The 24,747-nt window shown below is 41.2% G+C and overlaps 1 protein-coding gene across 1 annotated transcript in view; it reads right to left on the reverse strand.

Annotated features, from left to right (window-relative positions):
- Positions 1-1,915: 1,915 nt before the first annotated feature.
- The window catches only part of csgalnact1a (chondroitin sulfate N-acetylgalactosaminyltransferase 1a), a 36,757-nt gene continuing 13,925 nt past the window's right edge, over positions 1,916-24,747 (reverse strand). The window contains exons 3-8 of the mRNA XM_061074298.1: positions 18,813-19,029; positions 16,224-16,325; positions 5,926-6,104; positions 5,172-5,266; positions 4,797-4,878; positions 1,916-3,251 (exon numbers count right to left, since the gene is read on the reverse strand). Of these exons, the coding sequence (XP_060930281.1) occupies positions 2,956-3,251; positions 4,797-4,878; positions 5,172-5,266; positions 5,926-6,104; positions 16,224-16,325; positions 18,813-19,029 (971 nt within the window). The 3' untranslated portion in view covers positions 1,916-2,955. The remainder of the gene's footprint in view (positions 3,252-4,796; positions 4,879-5,171; positions 5,267-5,925; positions 6,105-16,223; positions 16,326-18,812; positions 19,030-24,747) is intronic.

Raw genomic sequence — 24,747 nt, forward strand, 5'->3', positions numbered from 1 at the left:
CAAAATGGAAAACAATACATACAATACACAAATATTTTATTCAACTAATTTACATTAAATGAAAAGATAACATTGACAAGTAAAGGTTTTTGATGTATTATTACAAGGAATGTTTCAATAAAACTAAAAAAAGTGCCTTTTTCACGTCTTTGGTCAAACACCAAAAATACATTGTTACATGATTGTTTTGATTGAAGAAGTGCTGGCGATTTAATTATGTGTGAGTATAATAAAACAAATGAAATATAAGCCACCACGAGGCAGCTGAAGATTGGGAGCAATACATGAAACATCACATTTTCTCTTTCATTATTGCACTCTGGACTTTACTTATGAAATGAGAAACAAAAACATGACAATCAAAAGTCTCATTCTGACTTTTTAAGTCACCGTCAGTATCATGACAGTGATCGGTATTACTGTCAGTCCGTTATTCGTCCTTTATCCATCCATTACGTGTCCACTAATTAATTATGTGACAAAAACACAACTAAGTCTATTTCATGTTTTCTCTTTAAAAAAATAAACATGTGTAATAATATTAAGGGCACTCACATACACACATACATCTTATACTCAGTAGGCTTTAGAGAAAAAAGTCATTTTACGGACAAATACCTAGAGATAATGCAATTTATGGCATGTTTTCCTTTAACCTTAACACCAACTCTCATCTTATTAAAAATGATGAATGGCACATACACACAATACTGCATTTGAAATGAGACAAACAGAACCTTATAAATGGTGACATACACAAGATAATAACAAACATAAATAGAAATAACTGATCAATCATTTATAAAAAGCTTTACAAGGCCATTGCAGGCTTTGAAGAAGTCCTTCATTGTTTAACCTACATGCTATTCATTTTCATATTCAGTCCACTAGGTGGTTCTCTTTCCCTACAAATAAAAACCTGTATTGACGAGACAGTGTTCAGGTTTTTTCTCTACACAAGGCACATGGTTCAGAAATGTTCCAGCTCAAAGTTCAGGCCCTGTGTTTTCTCGCTGAAAACACCTGCTGCAGTTACACAGGAAAACACAAACTCACATGAAAGTACAGATGGATGATCGGACAAGATCAGAGTACTGCAGTAGTTTAGATGTTAATAGAAGCTGTTGAGATATTAATGGCTGACTCACTTTTACTGAGCCCACTAGAGACATCACATTGTCCATCCACAGCTACAACAGAGCAACATGATCTGGATCCGTTAAAAAGTCTTCACATTTTACATTTAGGGAATAGTTTGATATTTTGGTAAATATACTTATTCTCGACGAGTGATTCCTCACTCAGGCCTGGACACAAAATATGAAGATACAGCGTGCGGCCTTTTAACTTGCAGAGATGGAATGTAACTAAGCTTAGTAACTTAATTACTATGTACTATACTTATTAAAACTTAGTATTTTTTTTATTTATGCCACTTCTACCTCCACTCCACTTCATTTCAAAGAGAAACCGCACGAATTAACAGCTTTATGAGTAACTTTACAGATTGGACTTTTTGAATACTATACATATTTATGATGATGATTTTAAACATGTTTTGTTTTAGATTTAATTACACAACAAAGTACACAGGTAGAGCTGAAATAATTAGTCAGGTAAGGAATCGGCCAAATGACAGAAAATCGATTGCCAACTATTGCCATTTTTCCACAGAAAGTGCTCAAATCTTAGGATTCAAGCATCTAAGATTTCCAGAATATGGTGTTTTTCCTTTTAATAATTGTAATAAATCAAGTTTTGATAATTGTGATGTTCAATAAGACGTCAACGGATTAGACAAAATGATTAGGAGACTGATCCATGAAGAAGAAAACTATTCAAAGTTGCTAAATGTCAAATGTCTTCCATCTGAAACCAATTTAGCAATATAATGGTGCTTAAACATAATGCAAGAGAAATAATGTATATATATGATATATTATATAACTGTATAACAGAGGGGCCCATTTTATTTATATAATATCACCACGTTGTCATCCCTTATGTTGCTGGAGTATCTGAAGGAGGATTTTCAACAAACACCACATCCCAGAACATTTTAAGCCAACCAACACTCTGAGGCAGAAACTGGTCCAAAGACAAAACAACCAGACATGAGCAGAGCAATGTAGTACATGCAGTTGAATGTAGTGAGGAATGCACAGACCTGTACACTGGGGAAACTAAAAGCCACTTGACAAACGCATGGCACAGCACAGGAGAGCCAGCTCCTTAGGTCAGGACTCGGCAGTCTAGTTGGACTAGGGACATTCATTTGAAGACAACAATGTCCACATTTTGTCCAGGGAAGATTGAAAGAGGAGTGAAGGAAGCCATCAGCGTCAAAATAGAAAAAACTTTCTCTGAACAGAGGAGGAGGTTTAAGACACTACCTACTGTGGTAGTACAGTAGCCACATACAACACAGTCTTGACTTCCATCCCCAGGAAGTTTCACCACAATTCACACCTTAGGACACATGGCTCACAGGGGGCGGGTGGGTCAACGACTCTCAACGACCCGCAGTCAACTCCCAACAAAACCCTCAGCAGGATGGATCCAGCCTCTCAGGTAACCTCAACGATTCCTAACAACCCTACTAGGTGGGATTCCCATCAGTCAGTTGGAACTGAAGAAACCTGGTGAAACGTCTTCATGAAATGTGCTTTAGATACTTTTACTTGAAATCGTCCTTGATACGCTGGTTATTTCATCGTAAGACATTTTCCAGTCTTTATGCTAAGCTAAGCTAGTCACCTGCTGGCTCCAGCTCCATATTTTGTGTACACAGATGAGAGTGAAATCTTTGAAAAGAACGCAAATAAGCATAATCCCTTGAAAACAGTTGAACTACTCCTTTAAAATCGTACGTCGTGCATATCAGCTGGTTTGGTCTCCTCACTTCGAACCGATTCCCGTCATTGCAGTGATTCGAACTCCGCCACTTGTGAGTCTTCATGTCTTCTTGGGGCTGGAGTTCTGCTGCTGCTTCTGTTTGCGGAGGTGCGCCTCGATCTCCTGCCTGAAGAACAGCATCCCCAGCTGGCCGTGCGAGGCCTCGTTCATGGCCTTGGACTGCATGCACATGCGGTACTGGTCCGGCGGGAGCTCGTCGGCACACTGCTTCTCGTGCCACAGGTGGAACAGGCCCCGTGACGGCGCCCGCACCACCAGGAGGTTGCTGTGGAGGTACTTCCTGTAGAGGTGGACGTCCTCGCCTCCCCAGCCTTTGATGTCGATGTCAAAGCCTCCTGCGAGAACAGAAAGAACACAGGATTTAAAACTTGTGGCTGCACAGCTTCGTTAAACATGTTGTTGTGCATAGAGATTTCAAACCTTTTGATATGCAAACACTATACAAAGCAATGTTTTCTCTGCACTGTGTTGGCTAACTCTTAGTGGAATGCTGTTTGTGAGTCCTGATTAGAGCAAACAGAACGCGATCGTAATCTCCGCACGGTGGTTGGTTGTTTTGTGAGGAGGCAGCGAGGGAACTCTCGACTGACGGCAACATATCTCGACCGGGCGTGTTTAAATCTGCCTCTTTGCATGTCTGGACCGTGATGCCCTCACTTGGTGTAACACAAGCTGGGTGTTTTGTTTTGGATTTTCTCTTTCGGCCTCCTCTCTTAACTCCTGCTCGGGGGCTAAACAGAGAGAAGACATGAACCCAGCAGATGAATTGTTCATTTGTTTGTGCGTACTCTCGTTCTAAATAATGAATTCCATTGTCATTTCTGATGAGCATAAACCCGCAGGACTAAATTATGTCTTAAAGGAGAAGTTTGACAATTTGTGAAACATGGTAATTTTCTTTCCTGTGGAGATTCATCTAAGATAATTGTGGTTCCTTTAGTTTAGCATAAACCCCTGAGAAAAAAAAGGGGAATCAGCTCGCCTGCAGACCAGCACACTTGATTGTTTCAACTGAATAAAAACAAGATTTCATGGAAGTCACTGAGCTTGAAGCAGCTATAAAACCACAACTTATCGTTTCTGCAAGCATCAACTCTTTCAAATCCATTTTCCGTTTTCTTGGACATCGGGAATGACACATACAAGCTTTCTCTCATGTGACACTAATGTTTGGATATTTAGGCACATGGACAGTTTTATCATTTTGGGTTCAATAGTACAGCTTTGGATAAAGTGAGGCCCTAAAAAATTGTGGTTTTGGCCTCTTGTCATCATGAATGACCTAGATGATGGTGAAAATAAATCCTGTAGGTCACAGGTAATGCTGCACTCTGTCAAAGTAGTTACCTCTGCCAGACCACTTTATAATTGTTATTATTATTATTTGTACATTCAGGGAGCATTACGCTGGTTTGCAGTAATATACTCAGATTGCATTCATACCAGATATACAATACAGCACAGACAATATATGATAATAACCACACAGTCAGTAATAATAAGATGATGAGAAAATCTAATAAAGCAAATAACAGTCACGTCTGGTGGGAATGATGCAGTACGCAGCAATAAAAGCAATAAAACTTTGGAGGGAAACCAAATTGATGTAAATCTGCCGTGAGAGCCAATGTTCCTGATCTAATATACGGAGGGAAAGGACGGAGAGGCTATGAGATGAGATGCTAATATATGCTGCTACTGCTGCTCAGAGCTACTTCATGCAGAGTAATAAAATAAAATCCCATTCGAGTTAGGAGAGTAATGCAATGTCAAGCCATTTGTGTTTATTTCCCCCCACATCCATTAAGTCATGGCACCATTAACATAGCAGTGCATATTTCCGTCGCCATCCAGGAAGCCTGTTGTTCTCTAATATTTACCTATGTTAATGAAGTCGGAGCGGTACTGGCAGGTCATGCCAAAGCCAAAATCCCTCCAGAACCCCGTGTCCTTCTTGATCACCTGCAGGGAAAACCACCACACGTCTTACAGAGGTCAGAAACATATCAGATCCACACACAGGGGAGAAACTTCAATAGCTTCTCTGGGTTTCAACACAGGAGCAGCTGGAGAGGTGAAAATATTTCTCAACCTCTCAGGTATAAAGCACAATGTTTTCAAGAAGTGGCTTGCAGAAAGGTTGAAAAAAGAAAAGGGAGAACATCAGATTTGATTGGTGTGTTTGTGTGTGTGTGTGTGTGTGTGTGTGTGTGTGTGTGTGTGTGTGTGTGTGTGTGTGTGTTTGTGTGTGTTACCAGCTGCTGCTCCACAGTTGGGATGTGTTCAGGGCTTCCATAGATCAGAGTGGGGTTGTACTGGCTGAATAACACTGGGTAGAAAACCTTTTTACCTGCGATGTAGAGAGACAGGGCTGTCAGACAGCTAGGAAATTATTCATTACGGAATGCGTGTGTGTGTGTGTGAGAGAGAACTCATAGCTTTGTGAGGGCACATTTTGGGAAAGCAAAGACATTAGGGTCAGTGCTCGCTTCTTAAAAGGGCAATTAAAAATTCTAACCATAAAAACACTCTCTTTTTATGGTTAGAATTAGGTTTAGGTATAGATTAGGCCTAAAACAAAGCATCCTGAATGAGTGCTACGAGGGGCAGATGTGTAAATAAATAATTATAAGTGAATAAAATAATTACATAAGGGAAGTTAAAAAGACCACAGGCACAGGTGAGGCAGCAGTGGGTTGACCAAAAGAGCTTTTAAACTTCCGACCTTTCTTTGTTTGTATCAGACAGAGGTGATTGGGATTAGGTTTTATGCCTGAGTGGTTAGGGCCAGGGGTCAGGGGTCAGGACTAGGATGGTTGGGATGGGCGGTTTGTCAAGACAATAGAATCTCAAAGAGGGTTATGGTGAAATGACCCCAACAGTTAAGCATTCAGTTGTGATGGTTAAGGTGAGGGTAAGGCGCTATAAAAGCAATTATGCCAATGAGTGTTCTCACAAAGATAGAAGTGTATGAATGCATGTGTGGTTGTGTTTGTGTGTGCGTCTCACCGGGTTGTGTGTTGAGTCGGCAGCTGTTGAGGAAGTCGGCGGTGAAGTAGATGTCCACGTCGCAGAAGAAGAGCAGCACGTTGCCTCCCTTCCAGGCCCGGGCCCCAACGTCCAGACCTCGACCCCGAGAAAACTCCTCGTCCAGCTGCAGCAGAGTGAAGTTCTTAAAGTTCACCTCCCTGCAGAAACACAGTGAGGATTGTGAGCGGTGAGACGGACAAGCAGAAGTCAGTTTTCTTACAGCAAAAAGGAGGACACATTCATTCAAAACCAAAAAATCTTATTCCAACTCTCCTGTAGTGAGACAGTTTCTGAGGCAGAAAAACAGTGTTATGTAGAAAGATGCAATTTCACGGAGGATTATAACATATTTTAGAATATTCTTACGTATTACAGATTTTTCACATTTCGTTTTCAGATTCTTAATATTTTTTTTACCTTATAGAATATCTTAACAAAGTAGTTATTGCTGTATATTAATTATATTATTCCACCTACTAAACAATGTATCACTGCATTAATTTATTAGTTTATTAATTCAATCTACACAGTTTATCAAATTTCTGATGAAATTCCTTCATCGTATTAGGGGCAAGTTAGTGATGGAATTGTTTTGAATTTAATTGTATGAACTATTTTTACTGTGTTGTCTTTCCTTTTTCTGTTTTATTGTTCTTTTAATGATTTCTTTGCCTTTGCTAAAGCATTTTAAATTGCCTTCCCATTTGAAAGATGTCACATCAAACACATTTTCTTAACCAATGTGCTCTGATTCCAAAAATCAAAACATTATACATCTGCTTAATTGAACTGACACTAATGGGACAACAGAGAAAACAAGAGAGAATAATCAAAGTAAACTGGATGTGATGAACTGAGATGCATAAAGCAGAAGTAAGATTTCGACTGAAATGTTGGTTAAAAAGCTTCTGAAACTGAGATTCTAATGCAAAAAAAAATTGTAAAATTATTCGGCATCCATTCAGCTCTGCAGCCAAACAGGTGCCATTATCTACATTAGGTAATTCCGCATGGAGCATTAATCCTGACACTGGATTAACAACCAAGAAAAGTGGCTAATTTACTCCAAGGGTTTCAGATTCACTTAGTGGTGATGGGTTTGTAAGTTGTCTCTTAATTTGTTTGGGAATGTGCAAGACTGAAGAACGATGCTCAATCGAATGAAACGCTGAGGGCCTTAAGGTGGCTCATACATATTCACCTTCTCAAACACAGTTTCTTTCTTTTTTACCTTAAAATAGCAGCTTCAAAATTAGTTTGATGGTTCACTTACCATCAAACCATTACTGCCTTTCTTATTCCCATTCCTCAGCGTGAATGTCTGCTCATGCTCTATCTAATTTTGCGGGTACGATCTTCTGATCTCCAGAATCAGAACGGTAAATCAGTTAAAAAGGCGTAGAAGTCAATAATTACATTGTATATTTTCACTCGGATATGGAGCCCAACATAATTAATTAGCAGAAATGGCTACAGGGGGCGCCGTTGCTGAGTAAAGGCTACATAGAGTTGCTTTAATTCGTTTCATTATTTCAGTTTATTTCATGCTTTCGTGGTGGATATTATTCCCGAAATCTATTTAACTTCAATCAAATTACAGCAACCTAATGCAGCATGCCACACACGGGGCTGGATCGTTTTTCAGAAGATGAGAACTGGTTTTGATTTCAGGAAAATATGATCATGCTGCTGTGAGAACTGTGCCTAATGAGTGTGTAAATACATCAGAGTGCTGAAGAAGCTGAAGGTCAGCAGCGACCCACAGTCCATCTTGGCCCTGGGCTTCCCTGGCGAGTTAATCTGGCAACGATCCTCTGTTTTCTCCCTTTTTCTGCCTTTAGCATTTTCCACCGGCGGATTAAAACATCATGACCTCACAAGTCGTTACTCAAAAGTTCACATCAGCACAATTACTATTTTCTGGTCTGACTTAATTTCATGTTCTCAGTCTCATCCCGGTCATGATACACTCAAGCTTTAACTGCAGCCAAAAATTAATGACATGGGAAATAACAAAGCTTCCTCCTGTGCTTTTTTCAAGGATGTGGTGAGAGTAAAGAGGAACAGCTGGATCCAGATGTGCCCAGCTGCGGCTTTTTCCTTAACAACGCGCACTGTTAGTGACTAATCCTTTACTCATGTGCATACATACACACACATACACACACACACACACAGACACACACTTCAGATGGATGATACTGAGGAGAAACTGGTTCACACGTCTGAGTCCGAGGCAGAACAAACAGGATCAAACCTCCTCTCTCATTCATGTGATGCCGTGGAACAGAACACGTCAGGGACAGACATACTCGGCTTTGTTGGAGGAAACAGGGACGACCGGAGGAAACGTGGTCAGTTTGTTTTTGCCTGAGGCAGCTTGGATCACACTCCCCATATTTCCCTCCCTGTGCGTTTGTGTCTGTGAATATTGTGTATCCGGGTATATTAATGTGTGTTACTGTGAAAAAAGACTTTTGTCTCACTTCCACCATTTTAGCCACCCCCCAAAATAATATAGACTTTTAATCCTGAGTGGTTCTAAAAGCCCAGAGCAACATAAACACAATGCCACTTATGAGCATTTTATTTGTCTGTGTTAAAAGCAGCTCCTGTCAACCAGAGCAAACAATGTCTCCACATCCCGAAAATGTCCGATGACTTCGAATGCTGCGAGAAACATTCAGGTCAAATGGGGACGCGTCCTTAAACATCTGACTGTATGAGTTTACGTACGGTCAGTCAGAGTCCAGTCTCCTCGTCCGTCCGCAGTTTATGAATCCAAACAGAGTCAATCTGTTCCACAGTCTACACAGAGTCCCTGGAGAGGTGGACCCAGCCCACTGGCACTAAACTGTCCAGCACAGATGGCAGAAACAGCGCACAATAGCTCTGATTGTCTTTCACAATGTAAACGCAACACCACGTTCCCATGTTGACTCAGTCTCAACTCTAAAGGGCCGATTTTGTCAGAGATGAAGAAAAGATTTAAAACTCTTTTTGTTTTAAAGGAAAAGTTTGTCAATTTGAAGGTTTTGCTTCTTTGCTTTCTGTCTGTTAGAAGTTTATTGAGAAGATTGATAGCACTCTCATGTCGGTACACAAATAAAGCTTCAGCCAGCAGCTGCTTAGCTTAGTGTAAAGACAGATCCCTTTGTTCCCAGTCTTTATGGTCAGCACAGGTACGGTATACAGATCATAGACTGTAAATAAAGATGGACGACATGACAGCCGCCAAAAAGTGACGCCAAAGTGTCTGGATCGCCACCCGGTGGCAGCCTGCAGTACAGGTCATAAGTCCTTCCTCATCTATGTAAGTGGATAGGACATTGACCAAACTAAAAAGTACACGTCAAACAGGTTTCTGTCATTTTAGTTAGTTCTTATCAAACTGAATTTTGGCCAAGAGGTAATCTAGTTTTTTAATATTTATTTGATGAGGTGGACCATCATGATAGACAGCTGAGATTGTCTCGCGATTGGTCGAGCATATTGGCGGGACCTCGCCACCAGACCGGCTCCATCCCCCGATCGCTATTTGCACATTCTCTGGCTCCAGGTGCACAAGATGGCAGCGCTCGTATCCAGGATATTTTGGCTTAATTTCTGGATGGTGGGAGGAGGTGGAGAACCATCATCCATCACTATAAATAGTTTCTCCAGACATCTAACTCTTGGCAAGAAAGTTGTAATGAGCATTTCAGTTATCCAAAGCATCTAAACACTCAACAACATTTACAAATACACTTGTGCATGTTTACGTTTTAAATTAAATCAAGTCGGATATTGGTCATTAATCATTTACTGTGATGATATTTCCATGATTAAAAATATATTAAGGGCGTAATTGTCGAGGTTGATATATTGTTCATCCATCCCTCCAAGACAGTCTCTGATAGAGTCTCCAATTAATCTAACCTGCATGTCATCGGAGATACTGTTGGATAAATATAGTAGATAAATGGTTTATGTGTGTTGGCCTGTGTGTGTTAAAATAATTCTTACAGACAGACAGGCTCCACTTTTGTGTGTTATGTGGGAAAGTGAGTTTACATCCGGCACTGTCTCTGTTTTGTGTATTACTTTTTATATCCTGCTCTTTTTCTCCCTTCTTTGCCAAAGGCATCAGCACCCGTATTATGGCCTGAAATAGTCAGTTTGTTTACTGCAGGCGTGATGACTGGTACCTAGTAGCGGCTAAATTATTGAATCTGTGTCAGGGTGAGAAGCTTGTAAAGAGCTGTCATGTTGTGTCTCAGCAGCGCTGCTGATCCTGTTAGTTCTGCTAAGGACAGGCAGCGGAGACCTGATTTCCTTTAGCTTTCCCTGGGAATTTCGGCCGCTGTGTAACAATTTGTATGTATTAACTTGTGTGGGGTTATAGCTGGAGGACTGACTGCACGTCCTGGTGACTACTGAATGTGAAAAGTCTTGACTGTAAGCTCTTATATATGCGTGGCCAAAACCAGGCTTCTTTTTTAATCTCAACACATTTCTCAGATACCAGAGAAGCATGCTTGGATTTTAGCCGTGGCATCGCTCTCTGAATATTAAAGTCAGTCCGTGCACCCCTTTGGTCCAGACTGAAAATCTCAACAACTATAAAACAGATTGCAATTACCTTTTGTACAAACATTTAAACCATAGATAAGAAGGTGGATGATGCATCTCCACATCCTCCCTCTATCCAGAAATTAAGCCTAAATATCCGCGATACAAAAGAACGCTTCCATCCTGTGCCAAAAAGCAAGAGTTTGCCAATCATAAGTCAATCTCAGATGTTTATTAAGACCAAAATCGAGGCTCACAATGAGCTCTTAAACATACCTCAGTGTGATGAGAACTAACCAACAAAATAGCATCTATTTACCGACAATAAAATATTAACCGTGTTCATGTCTCATCGACTAACATGGAGGAGGCAGGATTTCTGACCTATACTGTAGCGAGCCACCAGGGTGGAATCAAGACACTGGCTTCACTGCCGGTAGGCCGTCATGTACTCCATCTTAAACAACACTCTATGATTCATGCTCCTCGGAGGATAAATAATAATCCTAATGACCTCAGTTATCCTCTGATCCTTCAAAACATTTTTATGTTATTCATGTTCCCCAGAGGATAAAAGATGGCCAAGGATCAACATGTTAGCGTTGCTGTGAACATTATTCCTGCTGGTGTTAGTTCAAAGCACTGCTGTGCACATATCACATATCCACACAGAGCTGCTCGCTATCTTGTGGCCCCGTAAAATACATTTCATTTCTAAAGCCAAATTCCTCATCATTGCTCTGTGTTTCTAGTGCTGGTCAGTAGCTTTCTTCTACCTTGGCATTTTTCATGCTCGCAATAAATTTATAACATCAAATTTCATTCTGTTAGTCACCTGGCTGCTGTTAACTGAGGTGGGAGGCAGGTGTGTCCTTTCTGGGCTACTGTAGAAGAATCTAACAGCAGGCTGGGGAATCAGTAGTCCGTGCATGCGATGGAGAGTCGAGCTATAGACTTGTTGTGATCACTCTCAGGCCGTGCCCTCGGGCAAGTTATTAACACTGAGCAATTTGCTGAGTGGGTCCATACTGGCGATCTGCTAAGACACATGCTTTCTCTGATATGAATACTTGGACGTCTAACTCCTCTCTGATTTGCGTCTCATCTAATCGACTCATAATCTTGTCTCCCTGACCTTCTGCTCAACATTATCTTCTTGCTTCCCCAGATCTGTCAGAGGCTCCATGGAGAGTTGCTGACCTACGTGTGAACTGAATGAAATGCCACAGCAGCACGACAGGCTCATCTGAGAGGCTGATAAGAAAGAAAGATCAGAAAGGCAGTGGCGTCTCTGTCTGTCCAAATTTGTCATCCTTCTCTTTTTATAAACACGTCCATTTTGTTTGAGATGATTGTTTCACGTTATTTTTCCATCCTCAGAAAATCTGTCTCTGCCTTGATCTCCCATCTACTTTTCACACATCTCCTCTGCTGTCTTCCTGTTTTCCCCGGAGTGATCTTCTCTGCTTCTGAAGCACAGTAATTATTTATACATATTGACGGGTATCTCTTTAGAACAGGTCGCTCTTGTTCTCGTTTTCACTCTGCATCTCACGTTGTAAAGGATCTTTATTCTTGCATATGTAAAAGGCTCAGAAATGTACATCTCCCCAAAGAATTCAGCTTCAGTTCGGGCTTTGAAGAACAGACGTGTAAGCGATGTATTTGAAATTTCCGTGGCTGATTCCATCTGCTTTAACAGATATCCCTGGTGTCTCCCCGTATGCTTGAAGACTGCAGCTCGGATTTACTGAAACATTCCCCTCGTTAACTATATTCCATCAGTAGAGTCCCAACTTTCATTTATATTCATCAAATACAAATTCAGAGTCAGTTGACTCCGATAAACACATAAACAATATTTTTTTCATCAAGATCCATGAATTATTGCAGGAGATTAAATTAAATCTCGCAATATTAAAGAAAGTGATTCTGGATCTGCCCTCTGATCCAAACCTAAATTATGTCTTCCTTGACCTAGAACCGCATCTTTCCACCAAACTAAACTTTTTAACTCCATTGAATCCAGGAGAAGGGTAGACAGGCCATGCTGGAAAAAATGCCACAAGAAGTTTATAATGGCTGCTGATAGTCTTGCAAATGTGTGAGGGCTGACAGCTAGGAGTTAGAGCACCGCCCTATTAGGTGAGATCGTAGAGCTCCCCCCCTCTTTATCTGATGGCTGGTAGGTGGTGACTGCTGTGTTCGTGGAGGTCAGGAAGACAGGGAGAATGGGAGGTTTTATTTGTCCGCCTTAAATCTAATGAGGTTTCTTATACATTCAGTTGTGTGGCTGTGTCTCGACCCGGATTTCTGTCATCCCAAAGTTTGAGAGAAGATTCAGGGTTCACCTCCCCCTGTTTGAGCCGCAGTACAGAGTCAGCCATTGTCGCTGAAAAGTAGGGCCCCATATTGAGCAAGGTAATATTTAATAGCAAGGTAAAGGGCGATTCCCCTCAAATGTATTCGGTTGCAGTTTGACGACTGACCTCCTCTCCCCCTCTTTGCAGATTAAGTGCCATACTGCTGCTTTGCCTACACCAGTGTTATCTGGCCACTAGCTTCTGCGTTGTATTATACTGTTTGTCCGACGTTTCATGCATCACATTCCTGATGGACTGTTCGACCTTCAATAATTGTGTTGATTGTTTCATTTTTTTAAATATTTGATTGTGCCTACATGGTCTCCTATTTATGTTAAAGTGTGTTTCTCTGTGGTCTCAGTATTTCAGTTTTAGCTTTTATAAACATTAGGAAATAGAGGTTTTGTTTCCACTTATAATCTTGTATTTTTTCCCTTTCTCAGGTCCTCATTACAGTCCTATTAAATAAAGATTGAATTGTGAACTGAATGCACGTCTCCAACTCTTCTTGAACCCCCAAAATTTGATTGTCATGCTCACTGAGGACTTTGGGGTCTAGTACGACTCATAGGTGGCTTTAAAGACAGATTTGTCAGTCTAAACACTGTGCCGGGTCACAATGCCTCTTTATGTGAATTTAAGTGGTGCTACTAAAAAGCACAGTGTATGACTGCATGTGATTCCACAGCAGAAAAAGGACAAACAGCTAGAGGTGACTTGGGAGCAGACGCAAATTAAACCAGTTTCTGGAGGTGAATTTAATTTGTAGGAAGGGCAGCGTAGAATCGGATCAGCTAATGATGCCATCACTGCTGGGAACAGATATTGACTTGTGATTGAGGACGTACGTGAGTGTGCTTACTTGCCTTCCGAGTAAGGAGGGTGGTTGACCCTGAACTCTTTTAGATTTTGGATTAACCTTTTGAAATACACCACCACACCCAGAGAACACTTAGTCCTGATAGTGTTACTTTAGGTGTGTTATGCTCTGTCCCAGTCTCAACCTTCACAACATCTTGACAGAAATGGGACAGGAACTCGAATTTGAATCTGATTTCTCGTCTGCTCAGCTGAACAGGTTAGTCAGTCAATAAAAAGGAATTGTGATAATTGATTAATTCTTCAAATCATTCATCAAGTAAAATTATCCAACATTCAATACAAATCATGTGAGAATTGGCTTGTGCTTGGTTTTAAAACTCAACTTGGTGCAGACTGAAATATCTACAAAAAACACTAGTTTGATTGCGATTAACATTCATGGTCCCAAAAGGATGAATTCTGACTTTAGACAAACAATGGCTGCCTAAGCATTGTATGTGACAACTTGTTGAACGGAATTTTTCGTTTTGCAGTCAAACTGAATTAATCACAGTCTCACCTGCTAATCATCAGATATTCTTTGATGCACATATTGACACTCGGGGCCACTTTGTTGGCTGTTAATCGCTGTAATCATCTAATATTAAATACCTAAAAAGTGTTTTTAAAGGTAAAATAATGTTCTGAAATATTTGAATACATTGGTTTGGGCTCTAGCAGTGATGGACTTAAATTGGCAATTAAATTCAGCGATTTAATTATTCACAAATCAATAGGTCTAATAGCACATCTTCCACTGTGAGCCTGTAGGCAGTTTGCAATTGTATCTGTGTGTTATATGTATTGCGTGTGCATTTGCCTGGGGTCCCAGGTTGAGGAACCACAGGTTATCTTTTAATGATGACACTCATTCATTTCAACACTGGTCCGAAAGCCACATTAAAGAAATGATGCAGAGATTCATAGCCCATTCAACTGATGAATGTATTTTTGGACTGTGTGGTATACAAAAAGCCTAAGAGTTCAAAGCAGGGCCGTAGCTCTTGGGGGAAATTACAGGGCGGTGTGCTTCGACAACCTTCTCTCCCTGATTGTACCTCGACTCACTTTTGCTCCATTCAGTGCATTTCTCTCAGGCACTCCTTTAAGAATTCTCCCACATGCAGTGCAGAAACAATATTGCAGGTTGTTGGGCTGTGTATTGGCAGAAATCTGGCAATAAATTGCAAATGCGATACAGGGGATGATGTAATGTAAGCAAGGTGATATACTGCAATTTAAAATAAATCTAATTTAGTAAAAATATTTCATCATATAAAGTACTGGGAGGGTAGTGTGTAACTAGGCTCCAGTGTATTCACAATATTACAGAAGCTTTAACCGAGAGGGCTCATATCTTTGCACGTGAAATAAACAACTAACTGATTTATTTTGGAGGCACAAGTTGAGGTCGGTCACGGTGGTTAGCACTGCCATCTCTCGGTGAGAAGGTTCCCGGTTTGAATCCCTGTTTCATGTTCTCCCTGTGACTGCGTAGGTTTTCTCCAGGTTCTCTGGCTTCCAAAGTTTGACTCTAAATTGGCTGTACGGTAGAAGTGGATGTATCACGACATATCTGGTGAACTTAATTGTTTTGATGAAGTCATCTGTGACAGCGTTACCCGTCAGCAAGGTTTTGGTAATGCTTACGCTACTTCCGATCTCACATTGATACTCTGGAGTGGAGGAGTCAAATGGCTGAAGATTGATTACAACACTGTTAATTTAACTATCTGCTACTAATGTATCTAAACTATTAATTGTTTTACAGAATTGATTGATCCCGAAATACTTCATTGCAATACAAGTGTTTGAATATGTTCCTGTTGGATGTTTGTGTTCTTTCTCTCTACAGCCACAGGCTTTGCTTTCTTTATGTTTCATGTGACACTTCACTCGGAGACTATTTAACGCCGCTTCGTCTCTTATCTCCACAGTTTCCCCTCAGCGACAGCAACAGGAGGAGACACGGAGAGACAAAGAGGCGCAGTGTGATACTGGAGATAGTCCGACCGATTCAGGGCCACACAAAACCCCTCAGGGCTGGGAAATCGACAAGCGTCACCATAGCAACTCCCTCGGGGAACTGTGGCTCAGTCCACAGTGGATCTGACTCGCGATCAGCCACGTCTCCTGTGGTGTGGGCGTCCAGCTCCTGTGAGAGGGTTAGCATGAGTCACGGACGATCACGGGCCTGTTATGATTTATCTGTGTCGGCTGCAAGCTCTCAGCCCCTTGGCATGGGTGGCACACTGCTCCATTATTCATCAGCCAGATGACTGGCTGTGGCACGGTGCCGACCCAGGAGCTGTGTGTGTTTTGTGGGTGTCGTGAGATGGAGAGGGACAGATTAGAAAACGTGAGAGGGGTTTCTGTGGCATTTGGGGAAACAGTGAAAAAGTATTTTTCCAGCAGTTTTTTTTTAACTTCTTAAATATCATTCCATCTTCTGCGTTCGGGCTCTAATCCAATGATCTGAACTTGGCTTTGGTTTCAACCCACCTGGACGCGTTCTCCAGAGTGCTGCGGACTTCGCTCATCTGCTCCTTTCCAAAATACACCACCGTCAGATGGACTCGGCCGTCCTGCCGCACACACACTTCCCTGTACGTATACACAAACACAAAGAGGAAGGGACAATATGGATGAAAGCATTCTCATCAAGTGAGCAGGGGACATTACAGGAAGGAAGAGCACTGGGAACAAATGAGAGGTTTACAACAGGAGGCCTGTAGAGGTTTCAATCTTTCAAAAAATAACAACTTGCATAATTTGTTAATTAATTTATTAAAGTTTCGGTAATTTATTTAAAAAAAGTCCAATATTGTATTTTTCACTCGTCAAAAATTAATTAAAAAGTTTACATCTTTGTATCTTGATGAGTGTGATGTGTCTTTTGTATCTATTTCCTGACATTTATCAACCAAAGGAATAATTAGTCAATCAAAAAGCCTGCAACCCTGACTCTCCTCATTCTGACTATAGCAGAGATTGTGTGTGAGTACACAGAGACCAGGTGGCAGATGCCTACGAGTGCTTTGATGGAGACGTGTCAAATGCATCGCACGCATGCTGAAGTATAATTCACCTCCTCTGCTCAGGAGACTCCAGACTCGCACTCATTTGTCAGAATGTTGCCCAGAAGCACTTGAGAGAAATTATCTTGTAAAACCAGATGAACACGAGATGTTTTAAAAGATGAGTGAGTACGTGCCGAGGATACTGAGTAGTCATGAAAAATATGAGTTTTACTGTCGTTAAAAATGCTGTTGTGTTGAAGGCTCTCTATCAAAAGTAATTGATTTTTTGGGTATAGTTATAAATGAGGCATTCCTAATTTTGTCTCACAGACCACAGAATATTAACAAATCATTTCTAATAATTTGATCATGGGCTGAAAATTAGTCTTTTAACTCCACAGAGTCTGGCTGCAAATGTTTGCAGTTTGTTTAAGCTTGCGTGAATTCAAATATCATCTATGTATCCTGCACTAGGGAGGAGGCATTTAACAGTGAATCTAGAATGCACTCATTTTCGAGGATAAATGTGAGTAAAGGACATTTGATACGTCCCTCACCTACATCATCCCCTCAACTCACACGCACACAGGCACTCCCCTACACACAATTTATCCTAGAAGACCGTTAATATGTATGAGGGTAAAGAGTTTGCTCAGCGACTTGCAGAGCCTTTCAAGCAAGTATACACTCCTTGCCATGCTTTATATCAACGTCTGCTGGTCGGCCCAGGGGGGGATTTTAATGGGCTTCAACACTGCTACTAAGCAGGATTTACCATGTAAAAACAGCTGTGATAAGCAGCCGTGGCAGCACAATAAATCACACACATTAAAGAGGATGTTTCCTCAGCTGATGGTGAAAGAATGTGGCGCTGGAACAAGCTGCTGCTGCTGTTCGCTGATGATTTCTGAACGCATTTCAAAATATGATTTTTTTTTTTAATGACAGCAATTAAGTGCTAAAGTTTCATTTGACCTTGCAGCTGCAGGGATCCATGAAAAGAAAATCTAACCTTTATGCTTTTTCATAAATTCTTTATCGCATCCAGAGAGTATAGCCTGGATCTGTTTGTGATGCATCAAAAATGTATGGGGTCTGTGAAACCTTTCCTGTGAACATGTAAGCTGCTTTCAGACATGCACTGAATGTGTAGCCTGGAGGCGCTCTATATGAAATAGCAAATAATAATAACTTTATTTGTATAGTAGTTATCTGAACAAGGTTATTAAGTGCTTCACAAAAGAAATCCATGGCAAAAAGATGAATGAAATGTCCAAGTAAGTCGCTCCCATAATTCCCCCCCCCCCCCCCCCCCCGAATGGTGTGGGTGTACTGATGACGTTTTTAACACATGACCCACATCTGAAAAAACTAGAATAATACATATCGCAGAAGGAAAAAGATCACCTTGGGCTACACTTAGAAGATTATGACAAAAATTTCCACTTGGAAGTAAAACAAGAGTTTGTCGATATGCCTGTGGCGATGTGCTGCAGAACACACAACATTGCAAACATGTCTGACTTGGGCAAACTCTTGCTGCGTTCCTTCTATGTGAGAAACAATCTCAAATAAAAAATATGCTGACCCAATTTCCTGGACATTTTTCCCGGAGCTCGTGTCTGAAAACGGCTCCGATGACAGATGCAGAGATGGGAGCTGTTATTCATGTTCTTGTCTTAGTCATTTAACTGTCTCATATTATTTGCATTGTGATTATGCCTACCAGCACAAAAATAAATTAACTGATAACACTGTGTGTGCAGTTTCAAAATGTTAATTACATGTTTCTGCGGAAAAGAGAAAAAGCCTCCCTCATGTTAATTTCCTTTCCTCTAATCCCCTCCACTGCTTGTCGCTGTCTGCCTGATCCCCAATTAAAATGTAAAACTGGAATAAAAACTGGGTTTGAATTGCAGAGTATCACATTTGTGTGCATTAGTTCTGCCGAGAACCTCCTTGAATAATTTGATTATTGTGATGCTTCTGTTTCTGTCACATTGTTTGTGTTACTGTGAAATTGGAGGAAGAGCAAAGAAATCACGACAAGAAGTGGAAGGTTCAGTCTCACCTGAAGTTTTGCATGAACTGTTTGAACTTGTCTGTGCGCCGGGACAGCGGGACGACAATGTTGATGGGGACGTTTGATGTGTCCACCCTCTCGTTTTTCACTTTCATCAGCGGTCCAAAAGGACGGAACAGGACCAAGCGTCTGAATTCATTACTCAACTCCCCTCTGAAGGTCAGCTCGTACAGCGTCCCTTTGTCCCTCTCTGTGCGAGTGATACCTGATTGATGGGACAAAGAGACATGAAGTCAGGACCTTAAAAAAACCTACGAGGAAATTCAATGGAACAGTTGGGGAAATATGCTCATTTTTAAATTTACAGCAAGGAGATAATGTTTTAAGCTCAGCATAAAGAGTGAAGGCAGATGGTAAGAGTTTGCCTAGCTCTGTCAAAAGATGTATGTTTAATGTCCATGCTACATAAGGCAGTAACATAGACTGCATATAAAGATTGATGACATGATGGCTCCCCAAAAGTGAAAACAAAACATCTCAGTCGCCCCCTGATGTCTGGCTGCAGTATAAATCATAAATCCTCCCTACTCCATGTTAGCAGATTGGACATCGGCCAAACTAAATAGGTCAAAATAACATTTCTGCCAGTTTAGGTAGTTCTTATCGTACTGATGTATGGTTAGCATGTTTAGAACGTTAGCATGCTAACATTTGCCGATTACAGAAGCTCCAAAACACTTGTCCCAGATTGGGTCATAAAATATTCTAAAACTAGGATATACAACATTTTCTCAAATAATCCTGAGGGTGACACAAATATCTGCCACAAGTTAGTAGAGCATTACTGCTACCATTGCTAAAAAATACCAGCACTGTGAAGCTAATTAAGTAACATTTTTTCCCTTTAATCAATACAGTTATACAATACTGAACCAAGTTGTGTTTTACAAGTTTACGAACTGTGTTAAGGCTTCCTCTACTTCCATGTTTATGCTAAGCTAAGCTAATGTTCTCTAGGCTCCATACATTCCTTTTATATTGAACGCTGTTGAGTTACGTTTGCTTTCAGGGCTTATCAGTCAGAAAACCTTGAAGGCAAACTTCTCCCTTGAGCATTAACTGAACACACGCTGAGAGTGGTATTGATCCTGTCTTTTAGCTCTCAGCGAGAAAATGTCTTTCAAAAAGTATAGGAGTAATTCATATAATGAGCTTTAATGTTAGACTTTGCAGCCTAGCAGCTGACTTAGAACTGGTGCGGACCAGGGGAATCCGACTGTTTAATTAAATATATATAGTTCCAAGACACATGAGTTGAAACAAATATCAAGAAAACTAGAAAGGAAGTGGCGCTCCAGCAACAGTGTTGAAAATCTCCTAGACTGGAAGAGTAGTGTTAAAGAATATAAAAAGGCTCTCCACAAAGCAAGAGCTGCCTATTATTCAAAACTAATAGAAGAGAATAAAAACAACCCAAGGTTTCTCTTCAGCACTGTAGCCAGGCTGACAGAGAGTCACACCTCCACCGAACCCAGTATTCCTCGATCCCTAAATAGCAATATCTTTATGACCTTTTTTAATGATAAAATTCTAACTATTAGAAATAAAATCAATCATCTCCTGCCCTCAATTGGCACTAATACCCTCCCAACAATAGAGATCTCAGAAACGGCTGAGAATCCTTCCCATTACTTAGACAGCTTCGCTCTGATCACCCGTGATCAGTTTACCAAAATAGTCTCAGGTTCTAAACCAACAACCTGTATTTTAGATCCGATTCCAACTAAATTACTTAAAGAAATTCTGCCCCTAATAGATAATTCGTTACTTAACACAATCAATCTGTCATTATCATCATGTTATGTACCACAGTCTTTTAAAATAGCTGTAATCAAACCCCTACTCAAAAAACCCACCCTAGACCCAGAGGTTTTAGCAAATTACAGGCCAATATCTAATCTCCCCTTCCTATCTAAAATCTTACAAAAAGTTGTAGCCAATCAGCTGTGTGAGTTTCTCCAGGAAAATAATATATATGAAGACTTTCAGTCGGGGTTTAGAACCAATCACAGCACAGAGACAGCCCTGGCAAAAGTCACTAATGACCTTCTAATAGCTTCAGATCAGGGACTTGTGTCTGTCCTCGTTCTGTTAGATCTCAGTGCAGCATTCGACACAATTGACCATCAAATTTTATTAGAGAGACTAAAACAGTTAATTAACATTAAAGGAACGGCCTTAAACTGGTTTAAATCTTATTTTGCTGATCGCTCCCAATTTGTTCAAATCAATGATGAGTCATCGGTGCGCACCAAAGTTAACCATGGTGTCCCACAGGGGTCTGTGCTCGGCCCAATTTTATTCTCATTATATATGCTTCCACTAGGAAACATTATCAGGACACACTCGGTAAATTTCCACTGCTATGCGGATGACAACCAGTTATATTTGTCAATAAAACCTGATCAAAGTAATCAATTAACTAAACTTCGAGCATGTCTCAAGGACATAAAAACCTGGATGACCCGCAATTTTCTCTTATTAAACTCAGATAAAACAGAGGTTATACTACTCGGCCCTAAACACCTTAGAGATACATTATCTAATGATATAGCTGCGCTAGATGACATTGCCCTTGCTTCCAATGACACAGTCAGGAACTTGGGAGTGATCTTCGATCCTGATTTGTCCTTTAATAGTCACTTAAAAGTAATTTCTAGGACCGCGTTTTTCCACTTGCGTAATATCTCAAAAATCAGACATGTCCTTTCGCAAAAAGATGCAGAAAAACTAGTCCACGCCTTTGTTACATCGAGACTGGACTACAGTAATTCACTATTATCAGGCTCCAGCAGCAAGTCGTTAAAGACTCTGCAGCTGGTCCAAAATGCCGCAGCACGTGTCCTGACGAGAACTAAGAAAAGAGAGCACATTTCTCCAGTATTAGCATCGCTACACTGGCTTCCTGTTAAATCTAGAATAGAATTTAAAATTCTCCTCCTCACCTTCAAGGCCCTTAATGATATGGCACCTCTTTACCTTAAAGAGATGTTAGTTCCATATCAACCTACTAGAGCACTCCGATCCCAGAACTCAGATTTACTTGTTGTCCCTAAAGTCTCTAAAAGTAGAGTAGGAGCCAGAGCTTTTAGCCATCAAGCCCCACTCCTGTGGAATAATCTCTCACTTTCAGTTAGGGAAGCAGACACGCTCTGTTCGTTTAAAAGTAGACTCAAAACCTGCCTTTTTGATAAAGCTTATAGTTAGAGCTAATTAGTGCGATGTTCCAAAATTGATTAAATGGCAAAAACCCCTGATGATGCTAAGACGCACAGGGATTTTATGACACAAGACACACGGAGCTTCTCTTTCCTGCTTCTCCTTCCTTTTCTCCATATTTATCACATCAAGATAATTCTTATCTCATCAGTACATGTTACTAACTTGACCCCTTTCCCGGAGTTTCTGTGCCTTAGCGCCCGCGGATGCAGGGCCACAGCTGTGGCCGCACCATGGATTATGATTGTGGATCGCGCGTCAGAGGTCGCAATGGTGGATCCAGTTCGGTGGATTCTGTATCGTGCCAGCTGATCGTCGTTGTAATGGAGGATCCTTTGTCGCGTTGGCATCGGATGATGAGGGACCACGACCGAGGCGGCAGCTGATAATGGATTCTAACTGGCGGCGGTGGACAATAACTGTAGATTATAGTGGATCCCATCCTGATGCTGGATCGTGGTCTTGCTGGCTGCTGGCCAGAGACTGTGATTGCAGCGGGACTGCCTGACACATAGTATTGAAAAATGTTTACCCTCATCGATGCTGCTAAAAATCCTGATGATGTTTTCTTACACCTGACATCTATTGCACTTCTGTCCGTCCTGAGAGAGGGATCCCTCACATGTGGCTCTCTCTGAGGTTTCTACATATTTTTACCTGTGAAAAAGGTTTTTAGTAGTTTTTCCTTACTCTTGCTGAGGGTTAAGGACAGAGGATGTCACACAATGTTAAAGCCCTATGAGACGAATTGTTATTTGTGAATGTGGGCTATACAAATAAAACTTGATTGATTGATTGATTGACTTTGGTTCCTCTGCCTGTTGTTTCTCTGCCTGTTGTTTCTCTGCCTGTTGTTCCTCTGCCTGTTGTTTCTCTGCCTGTTGTTTCTCTGCCTGTTGTTCCTCTGCGCCTTTACTTTGGCTCAATGATTAGGTTTTTCCGTTTTTATTTCTCTCAGGTGTGGCTCTTGTTTAGATCCCATGAGATTTTTCCATTTGCGTTGGTTGATATCAAATTCTGAAAATTACAATAATATCTTTCAAGGGAAAATCCCTTTAAGCTACAGCTTCATCATTATTTCTTTGTTCTTTGTGAGTCATCAGTTCTCTGATAGCTACTGTGTGTATAAAAACGAGGGCAAATTAGGCAACATGAGACATTGTCCATGCTCCCTGCTGCTGGGCAAAGAGCAATAACTGTTCATACATATATGACACATAAACAGTGAGAGAAAGGCTATTATGGTCATCCGGACCAATATCCTTATTTCATGCAATGTGTCCGCTGGTTTCTCTAGAGAGAAAGTTGCTTTTCAAATACCCAGGTGCTACAAGGGTTATTACTTGCAAATTGACCTGCTGAGGTCGATGGGAAGGGAAATGGGGATATAGAAAGTAAGAAGTGAAACCAGTCTGAAAAGAAAGAGAGAGTGAGGAAGAAAACAGAAAAAAAGGAAAAAGGAGGTGCAGGGTCTTCGAGGAGATAAGGAAAAGACTAGACACACACACACAGATAGAAGACGATCAAATACAATGATGGAGAAAGAGCGAGAACGGAAAGTGGCTGTGGGTAAAGATCCAAAGTCTGATAGCAGCTTTCCGGTTAGGTTGGCCAGCTTCCTGTGACGCGATAAGCTTCAATTTAGTAAATATGTTGAAGAATTTAGACTAAATGCCTTCACTTCCTGTCTGTGTCTTTCTGTCTAAACTGCTTCCCTCTGTCCCTTCTGTGAGCACAGACCTCAGTGGTTGGAGAGGTCATTTTGCATACCTCCACTGTTTGTGTGCAGTTTCAGCTCACTAGCTTGTGTGTGCAGCCTCTGACAGCCGGCAGCCAACCCGACTGCCTTTCTCCTGTCTGGCTATATAGCTGACAAAAAAAAGAAGCTGTGTTTTCCCAATTTGCTTAAAATCGATGGGTAAATCCATTAAAGGGCACTCACTGCAAAATACCAGCAGGAGAGAGTCGCTTTTTCATTAAAAGCACGCTGCACTCTCCTGCTGTCTCGCTCAGGATTTGTGGAGGCTGTTTATGTGAATGCACACACAGATGCGCACAAATGCATGCACATCTATTAAGATCGGCGTGGCGTAAACACACACTTAGAACACACACTTAGAACACACACTTAGAACACACGAGACCACACACAGGCTCATGTAGATGTGAGAGGGTCCATAGTGACCTGTGGCTCATTTCCTCTAAGCCAGGTGCACCTCCGCCCACTCACACACTGAGGGATGGTGACCTTACAAGAGGAGATCACACACACGCGCATACACACACACACACACACACACACACAAGGTCCAGCTCAGCTATCCTTGTTAGGACTTTGCATTGACTTCCATTCATTGTGGACAGCTTAACCTAACCACACTTCACATCTTACCCATAATCTTAACCAGGAGCTCAAAAATGACGATTTGCCTCAGAACCAGGCTTTGGTCCCCATGAGTCTACCGGTCCTATACTGAAAAAAGGTCCAACAGAGGAAACAAATACGAGTACAAACACACACACACACACACACACACACACACACACACACTATAATAGCACGTTTGAAGAGATGCTCCACAGTGAATGAGGAGCAGCTGTGTTCATTTCCTGAGCTTGTGATCTGAGCTGAGTCCAGGAGGATATCCTGGCTGCGCTCCTACACAACAACACCAACTTGTTTCTGACCTTCCAGGGATTCGTG

Source organism: Limanda limanda, chromosome 1 (assembly GCF_963576545.1).
Source record: "Limanda limanda chromosome 1, fLimLim1.1, whole genome shotgun sequence".
In the NCBI taxonomy this organism is placed as follows: domain Eukaryota; kingdom Metazoa; phylum Chordata; class Actinopteri; order Pleuronectiformes; family Pleuronectidae; genus Limanda; species Limanda limanda.